Genomic DNA, 10,441 nt, shown 5'->3' with positions numbered 1-10,441 from the left:
TACCCATCACAACAACAAAATGCAAACTTGATATCTTATTAATTGAACGTTTAATTGAACGCATTTACAGTTTACATGTATACAATGCAGGACAAGGAGGAACCTTATGCTGGCATTATAAGCGGGATTTATAACAGACAATGTAGGTTAGGTCTGTGGCTGCCTTAATCATTTACATGAACGTAATTATCAAGTAAGCATTAAATTGTAGCATTCGTCATATATATGTCAGATGTTCATAATAAGTATGCAAATTTACCGATATTGTTAGTTATATAATGCTGCTATCTTATGACATTGATTCCGTGATGTGGGTGGTAATTTTCATGTTTGATATTCCTACGGATGAACAATGTTGGTATTTTGGTATATTATAATTGTAACTTTGGCAAACCAACTGTTGTACTTAGCTGTTAGTACATGCTGATGTATTGATTCAACGATCAGTAGTGTGCTTGTCAAATTGTATGCATATTCGGATTATATAATAGTTACCTAAACAAATTATGTGAAACACAATACTTACTTTGAAGTCATTCCCTTTGTACTGAAAGTATAAAACATTGAATCATCATAAACACAAATACAGCGATATATTTTTCAAAGGCGAAATAGTTTAGATATGTGTCAGATTTGATTGCCTTTGTATTGATTTTATTTCTGACAGAAAATAATTAATGTTAGTATCAGATCAAAAATATTATACGATTGATTATGATAACCTTACAGTGTCTCTATTGATTATCATGTCAAGAGTTTAAGAGTCCCCACCACAATAGATCCCGTCAATACTTACCTGACATTTAGAGCAGGTCCTCTGTAAATCAGAAATGATATTGCACTTTAATAAACATTACTGTGATTTATTTGTACTCTTGCTATAGATGTAGTGTTTTGAGACATTTAACTTGAAATATGTAATATCGGTATAAATGGAACGATGATACTATTTGTTTTTCATGCAGTATGTTATGTTTATGTTGGCAACTGCATATACTTAACATTTTAATCATGTTAGACCCTTACTGATTAAAGAAACTTGCTTACTCTGTCCTTTGATGACTTACACATTGAAAAAAAGTTTACTTTAGATGTCCCCGTTAGCATAAACAATTATACTGTTCACTGAAAATGACGACTCATGTGAATTTGTATATAGTAAGCTTTAATGTTTCGCATCGGTATGAAATAGTTAACATGTTGAGATGCATATGTATGCACGCATCATACTCATCATATCAACATGAACAACAAAAATAAGGATTCATCAATATGAAATGCGTTGATAATAAGTGATTTGTTATTGTTATTCAAAATTAACATTGTGTTTAATATCCAGATCCTCAGAAAGTTTAATGGACATATATTTAAATAATTGAATTTTGAAACAACGTTTGATTATCTGCTGATATGTATGTTTGAGGTATTGCTGGTCTTATAATATATTACGTGTAAATCAAAATTAACTATAATTGCTGTAACAGCAATGGAATGTATTTTTGATTACTTCATCTGCAATATTAACTGTGTTACACACAAAAACAAATTTTCAACGATTCAGCTAACCGGTCACCATTATTATGATGGCCATATATGGCGTGCATCGCATTACTATACTAATTTTATTTTATAAAAGAGGCAGCAATAACACAACAGATTGTAAGCTTCTTTTATTAAGAGATTTTTTTTTTAATTTGAACTTTTGGCGCTTTTTATTGTTTTCAGAGTAATATGAATGGTTTGACAGAAATAAATCCTTGATGATAAGATGAAAGAACGAACGACTGATCTTCGACAACTTACATTAATTATTTTGAATTACTCAGAAACAGATAATTTAGATATTTTCGTTCGCTGTTACATAAACGTAGACCAAGGCCTCATGATACTTTTACGATTTTGTTTCTATTAAGTTATATCAATGACATAATGCTCACATCGGGGATTAAACATGTATTTGCATCCGCCTCCATACCCTATTAAGGTTGATAGGAGCATACCTAACCGTCTGATAGTAATTTGGAATCAATTCTGTTAATTACTGAGTAACCTTATAATACAAAACGTGATGTATGTGTTAGTGATGCACAAACAGCGGAACAAATATCCTTGTATGTTCGAGATTATCCTATATATATTGTAACTGCATATCATCCGAGCATGTAATTATAGCGTAGCCAATCATACTGGTTATATCCAGGGAAAAGTAAAATGCATCTTTTACGGGAAAATCCTTAAAACTTCTGCCATGACCTCAACAACTCATCCGTTGCAATATTATCTTTGATAGTTATTATTGGTCCTAAAAAACAATTAGTGATCGACGTTACAACATCGTGTATTCATTTTCGATAGTGAGACGGGAAATATGTCGAAATTATGTACAGTTTGCATTGACATGCAATTAACAGTTTATCACTACAAAGAAAAAAGTAAAGCAACAGCGAACATTAGAACGCAAATCAAAAGTGTTTTTTTTAACGATTATCATAGAAAAATAGATTAAGCTATCAATAGCATTGAAGCGATATGTACACTTGTATGGAATGATAATTTATATTTTAATCATGATAAAAAAATATGTAATACTGATATGTGACTAAACAATGCTTGTAAATACGAATGAACAATACTTACACATGCACAAGACGACTTTGGTTCATGGCACGACTTTCAATAAAAACAAAAATATGAATTAAATAATACGTGGATAACTAATTCAGGATGTAAAGAAGGATGTACTGACACTTCATTCACTGATAATTCAATTGTAACACCACTAATATGGGTTCTTACATGAGTTGATACATCATTGCCAGGGCGGTAATAATAGTCATGATAAGAATGTAAATCAAAACCTTCACATACTCTTTAATTGAACAACATATTTTTCTCTACAAAAGGAGCAGTATTTCATATCTTTCAGGGTGTAAAACATTATCGAAAACATTACAAAACTGTCGTAACACGTGTATTTGGATTATCAATAGTATATCTGTATCATCTGATAGATCAGTTCAGTTTTGCAATACGCTAATCACTATGGTATTCTAAATAATCAAATTTACATCTGTGATAGATATGTAAAAAAATAAGACTACAATACTCACCTGACAAGTATAAGTATCTGTTAACTGTAAAATAGATAGTTATGTATATACAAGTTTTGAATAATAAATTGAGTTTTGGTAATTTGATATAAAATTAAACTTCGTTTTTATATACTACATTTTCCAAAAACAATGTTATATTATTACAGGACATTGAGTTTGGTAATTTTACATAACAAAATAACTGCATTTTTGTATACTACATTTTCCAAAAACAATGCTATATTGTTATAGGATATAAAGACTTATAGTTAATAAATACATTGAGTTTTGGTAACTTGATATGAAAATTAAACTGCGTCTTTATAAAGTACGTTTTGCCCCCCCCCCCCCCCCCCCCCCCAAAAAAAAACAACAAAAAACAAAAAAACAACAAACAAACATTGTTTTATTATTGTAGGACATAAAGACTTATAGTTGATAAATCTAAATATGAATCGTTCGCTTCTGAAAAGTCTACCATTGCAAAACCTTTTTTACCATCCATTACATTTATTTCAATAGTTATCATATTTTGTTTTCACAACGAATTCTTACTGTCGACTTACTATCAGCAATAGTGTATTTATTTATAAACAGATTTTTATTTTAATTGCCCTACCTCGTATTTATAATAAATATTTGCCCGACGGGTGTCAAAGACAAATCAAGAGATCCTGACCATTTCGAAAACCCTTTATTATGTTTCCAAAGGTCTGATTGAAACTCAATGATTTGCTTATATTTTGCGCAAGATTTATCGATTCAAAGTTAGTCTGTATGTTGAAATCATGTGCGTTTTAAATCCCCTAATACAAAATACACGCGGTAATATGTCTTACTTAATATAAATTTATATAAATGATCATGCATTAATGTATAATTGCATTGCTAAGCAAATCAGGCATATAGACTTAATAAATCATGATGATTTAATCAAACACCGAAAGAAATTAGTAATTCTGTCTTCAGTAAAATCTCTATTATCGTAGTTTGTTTGTCAACGTAGTTTTTTTGTACCGGAAACATTACTCGGCTGGGCGCCGTTGAAATTTGTTTGACATTTGATGAGATATTATTAAAATTACAAGCTAACCGGTAATAAGTATTTATATATGAAAGTATTTAAGATGTTGCCATATCCATCCACTTAAAGAATAAATATAAAAAGATAATATTGTGTGACCAGTAGCATTAGATTCTAATACATTTTCATCTAAGGAAAGCGTGGTCTTTCGTTGATATGTGCAGTATTTTTCAATCTATAGTTACATTATCTTTAATATCTCTGCAAGATGGTATAAAATTGCAGTAATCAAGACGAATCTGCCGTGGATAATATAAACATTTATTATTAAGTGTTTACGAAAGGATACGATCGTAACGTGAACCTGTGGTCAGGGTCAGCTGATCATGAGGAAAATCTTATCAGACCTGCATACCAGTCAATTTTAAACAAAGATGCACTGTACATGAGAAGTACAACTATTCTTAAAAGAAATATCCCGCGGATAAGCAATTAGATCGACTATGGTTGAGAAGATGAATTATTTATACGACCATATCTGTAACAAACTGCAAAACGAAAGTAGGTCTATCTCAACTAGGTAAAGCAAATACTGTTATTTTCTCAATAACTGTTCGTTTTACTTGATACGATAGCTATGAACAAAATCAGTGTTACCTTCCGTTGTATCTAAGGACATTAGTGTCTCAAAAAATGCGAAAAAAATCCGGCATAATGTTCAATCATCTTCTGTTTTTATTATCGTCATGCATATTTTCCGGGTCACGTTCTAATAGCATGTGGGCTTCCGGTTACGTCATCAAATTCATTTCCCGCGAATTTATTGGGAAATCTAAATTACCACTTAAAATGAACCGAAGTGAAAGAAATAAAAAATGTAAAAATAAAAATACTGTGATCAGTATTTAGTGGAACATTAAAGTTTCATCGTAAACGATTGCTACGATTCGCTAACCTAAAGCATAAGTAATTGAAATCAAATTAATTTAAAATTCACATTTCGTTTTCTATTATAATCTTAAATTTTGTATCACAAGATCGTTTAGAAGCTTTGCAATACTGACTCTTTCAAACGCACAGATGCTTTGATTTGAGTAAAGATGGCGACCTGAAGCTGTGATGCGGTTTTGATTGGGATTAAATTGCGTATATTTCGGCAAGTAAACATTATACAATGTTCCTGTGTGGTCAGATCATCTAATTTTGTCAATATGTATCCAGAACAGTTGTTGTTTAGTCGCTACGGTCATTAACATAAAAATTCGGATTATTATATAAAGACTTATTTAATTATATTATTACAATATACATAGTTTCTGACATACTCCTTTGGTGTGAGTTTTATGGAACTAATTAAACAGCTTACCTGCTGCATGGCACTTCTGCTTCTGTAATCATGATTAGATTATGATTAGAACATCAATGCGACAATTCGAATTATTCTGTTAGAAGGAAACACATACATTTGTATCACCTTTCATTTGAATACCATATTAAACGTGAAACTATCTACATATCGGATTTTGTACGATAAATATTTCAAAATAACATCTATAATATTGATGTCAATCTTTAAACTCATTGGTGGAAAGTAAGATGATATGTCAATACTAATAAATCCTTAATACATTTTGAATTTTCAAAACATAGTGTGTTTAGGATTTGCAAAATTAGTCAGAAATGAGTTCTAGCTAGGGGGCGTAAATTGTACTCATGTATGCACAACAAGCAAAGATATACAGTAACCAATGGATATAAATAATGATTAATTGTGTCACTAAAGTGTATTCGTAAAAATATAGTTCCAATTCAGGCTAAATAGATAAAATTAGCATTTACTGATTTTATAAGGAAAAATGATAAACGCATGCATGCATGCACTTATGTGAAAGCATGCATGTACATATGTGAAAGCATATGTGAAAGAAATGATATAAATCGTGGATTTTTTTCGAATACCATTTTGAAAAAAGAATATAATAGCAACGCAGAATAAACAGGACTAAAACTATTTCCCTGTGTTTGTTGTGTACGATGATCTGTCAAAGGTTTGACATTATATACATGTATGATTTAAAGTGACTTTTGCTGTTTTGATATCATTTGCGGGGCAAAGTTATATACTAGCTTCCAAAACATCCTTAAATAGGATAAATAATATTTAACATGACTGATATATTAAGAGTACTAACTTCTGCTTTAGTTTAACACAGAACATAAAGCTAACATATAACACTGGCAAGATACGGACATTATACATATACTATTAACTGAATAGTGTATTTGAACTTTCGCTGGACAATATTCAGTAGAAGCCGACACGAGGAGCAGTATCGACGGTGTCTGGAACGATGGCAACGTAAAAACGCGATGATGGAGTCCTTATAGTTTTCTTCATTTAAACATTGTGACATTTGGATTGCTCCCGTTTTTTTAGTTTTCTTCGTTAAATTACCTTGTGTTGGATTATCGGCGTCGCCGAAAGCAAAGTCATTATTTATCTTATTTGTGAAATGTTTCGACTTTTGACTTTAAATAACATACGAGCAATTCAGACTAATTGAATATGTTCGGGTTCATCGAAATTGACATTGATGCCGAATGCGTACATATTGTAGATTAGGGCAATAGCACTATTTGTAGCGATTACGGACATTTGTGGCACATCTTTGTTGTAACTAGTGAAAGGTATCACTGTTAAATTTTCCCAAATTCGATTAGATGCACAGCGGGTAATCCCAAGTGTAAATCTTTCCAGGAATAATCGCCCACGCTTGTTTCGTATTTGTGATATGAATGATTTATTTTAAATCAGATATTATCTCATAACGATTCAAATTCCTGTTTTTACTGTTTGTGTACCGAGTTTCCGTGTTCCTGTTTCGTATTTAAAATGACGTATAACACATAAATAGTGGATAATTCAGTAATATCATAGATTTTTTTGTAGTTTACACGCAGTGAATGGAATGTAAACTAATTTAATTTTATAATAATGAAACGCATCTAATCAACTGAATATGATGTTATATGAGTTGACCCATAATCGGGTGTTGTCACCATCAGATATTACCACATCTAAATTTGTAAAATACTTACTGTTCTAATTCTGCTCTCAATTCATCAATAGAGTCCTGCATTTTCCTCTTTTCGTGTGCATCAGCAGTTTTCCTTTATACAAGAAAAAAACATAATAATAAAAATGATTCTGTGGAGTGTTAATTTTATAGTTTACGTTAAAATAATACTATGTTAATAAACGTGAATTGTCAAGTCCAAATATGACACATAAATACAATATGTAAGTAGTCCATATCTACATTTTTTTATCTAATATATATTTATTATCAGTATTACCAATGGAATTAGTGTCTTTGTCCTCATTTTAATGTTCAGATCACACTTAATTGTCTTATTTTATTAATCTCTACAAAAGTAGATTATAAATTACTTTCAATAAAACTATTATTTTTTGGAGTTAAAAAAAGCCTTGGCTAATAAAGGATTCCCCATAAGATAGGAGCTTCCACTTCGTCACTGCCACTTCTAATCTCTCCGGGGATAAGTGGTATGGTACAAATGACCTTTGCACCGGCTAATATTTGTAGAACAAGCAATAAGAAGGCTAACATGTTTCAGGGTTTTTAAATATGAACGCCCTCTGACCATTTTATGTCACAATGATGATATTATCAAAATAGCAGAAGGAACCCTTCCAAGATATGTTTATCAGTAGACATAAAAGTCTATGCTATGTTCACAGCTGGTCAAGTACGTTTTATCAAAATTCCCTAGAAAGGGCATTAAGATATTTAGTGATCAGAAATTATTTTGTAACATGACAGATAAGAAATTAAGTGCATTAGCATTGTGGAAATTGAAAGTCATGGAACGTAGGTGTCACATACTTTCAATTAGCAATAAGAACTTGCCATTAGCATATATTCTTTGAAATAACCTTGTTACATGTAAATGATGTTTCTTCACAAAGTTTTGGATGTCAAATAATTTGACACAAAACAAAAATATTTATGAATGAACTTAAGTCATTATAAAAGCAAAAATCATAAAGATCACAAAGGAAGAAATCACTTTGTAATTCAAATTTGATATTGATGAAATGCCGTACTTTAAATTAAAAGTTATGGTCATGCATTTAGTGTCAAGTTGTACGTACATATAAAAGACTTCACAGGGACGTTGGAAAATTTGTCTATTTTCAATAAATACATATATGATGAAATAAAAAATAGTTCCCCGCAAATATCTGAACATTAATACTCAGGTCCTTAAAATTATATATTTTTTTACTTTTACGTGAATGGCAAGACAGGCCATTGGTCGTCTGGTTCAACTGAGACTGTGTGACGTACACACGAGAGTAATGATACCATCCGTTGCAAGAACCACAACAAACACTACGATTATTTAGTATCCGTACATGTTTCCTTCTTGAATGATACTCTGACATACTGGACTGAAAAACTCGAACTTGATCACACACTATTTGAACATTAGGTTCAATTTCCTTGGGTCAGGAATCACATTATCTTTTTCTGATGCTTTATTACAGCACGAGAGTCAGGGTACCCTGTATCCTTTAAAGAATAACACTAAACTCGATAACAGTAGTATTAATATTATTATTATTTATTTATTTTGTTTGATCTGCATCGTGAAATATTCTCAACTCATTTTCTGCTATAGCCAATTGGCCTTGGGCCTTGGGATGATATGCACTGTTCATCTTCAGTGCAATATCTGAAAAATCAAAGTATTTAGAAAAAGTGAACACAATGTTTTTCACAAGTTTCACATTTTGTGATCAATGGACATTTCAATTTTAAAAAGTCATACCTCAACATCGGCAAGATACAAATAAATTTAGGAATACAGAACAAAATGTGGATAATCTTGACACACAATGAAGCTACATAACTTAAAGCTATGTGTACGGCTAAATGTTCAGTTTTTTGTCCGTGTTGAATGGGTTGAGGTTTAGAATAAGTAGGACAACGGTCACCTTAAAGTGTTGTGTTTTAGTAAAGAAGTACAATTTTTAAGTTGAACAGTAGTGTGAAGTACTAGCAGAAATATTTTGCTACATTCAACACATACGAAACACAAAAGCTCTTTCCCTATCAATGATAACAAAACACAAATTCATATCAACTTGAATATTGCAATATGTCTTAAAAAATATTTAATCACGCGTGGAAACTTATGTTGTCTTTTCAGCAGCCATGTTTCTTTTTTACAATTTGATATTAAATTTGATAATGGATAAACATGTTAAATAAAAAGCTGCTAATTTTAAAGATAAATGGATGGCTTTTTCGAGATTTCATGTACAGTTGTAATTGATAAATATTCAAGTCACTTAACACAAAATAAAGACAGTTTCTTGTTAATTAACTAATAAATTATTTACAGTATATATTGAAAATATTAATAAGGATTGGGTAACCAGACCTAGTCTTCACAAAATTATTGTGTAACATTCCAAATTACAAAATGGGACATAATTTTGATTCAATTGACATATACTGTTAAAAGTCCACACGTTATGCAAAAAAAAAAAACTTACAAATAAAAAATCTGCCATGTTTATTGTTAGCTGCTTAAAACTTGTTAGTGGCCTTGATGTTTGCAGCAATGTTTTCATGCCGTATGTCTACATGTCAAATGAAGATTTCGGAGATGGTGCAGGGTTTTCTTTTCACATATCCAAAATGAAAGGGGGAATTTATATGAGGATATGTGGTGTGAAACCTATAATTAAGGAACATGATCAATCGTTTTGGTTTTAAAAACGATGATAATTGATATGAACACACTTGCTTTACACTTTAAAGTTTCACTTACCTGTAACCAATGCATAGAATACTGTGATAACGCCAATTAAGTCCATACATGCGATGTAAGGTCAAGGTTCAGTCGTAAACATTATACTGGTCTAACGGTAAGAAACATTAACATACATGCTTTTACAATTTGAAGATCTGTGATGTATTATTATCATTTTTTTTAAATATACCTATAGCATTAGGTTAATGTGTACGATGTACATGAACAATATGTGCTCTTCATATCCTCGGTGGAATGTTAAACACGGCCATACACTATGGTCTGTGCAACTGCGATGGTGCCCATTGTGCACGCATAAGATAGACGTCATCAGTCTCCAGGTGGTAAAGCACTTCCTTCAACCATAATTATGAAAACAAATCTGCCTTTCCAGTTTTCCAGTTTAACAAAACACAGCAGGGGACACCTGGGACAAGGCTGACTTCTCATCTTTCCATGCATCGATTATTTGGAAGAG

The 10,441-nt window shown here is 31.3% G+C and overlaps 1 protein-coding gene across 1 annotated transcript in view; it reads right to left on the bottom strand.

Moving 5' to 3' along the window:
• Nucleotides 1-436: 436 nt before the first annotated feature.
• LOC117318665 (myosin heavy chain, clone 203-like) overlaps nt 437-10,441 on the bottom strand; it is a 75,583-nt gene continuing 65,578 nt past the window's right edge. The window contains exons 7-12 of the mRNA XM_033873627.1: nt 7,216-7,287; nt 5,483-5,504; nt 3,111-3,134; nt 2,638-2,670; nt 797-817; nt 437-547 (exon numbers count right to left, since the gene is read on the bottom strand). Of these exons, the coding sequence (XP_033729518.1) occupies nt 437-547; nt 797-817; nt 2,638-2,670; nt 3,111-3,134; nt 5,483-5,504; nt 7,216-7,287 (283 nt within the window). The remainder of the gene's footprint in view (nt 548-796; nt 818-2,637; nt 2,671-3,110; nt 3,135-5,482; nt 5,505-7,215; nt 7,288-10,441) is intronic.

Source organism: Pecten maximus, unplaced genomic scaffold (assembly GCF_902652985.1).
Source record: "Pecten maximus unplaced genomic scaffold, xPecMax1.1, whole genome shotgun sequence".
Classification (NCBI taxonomy): Eukaryota; Metazoa; Mollusca; class Bivalvia; order Pectinida; family Pectinidae; genus Pecten; species Pecten maximus.
This window is presented reverse-complemented; position numbering and strand designations above follow the sequence as displayed.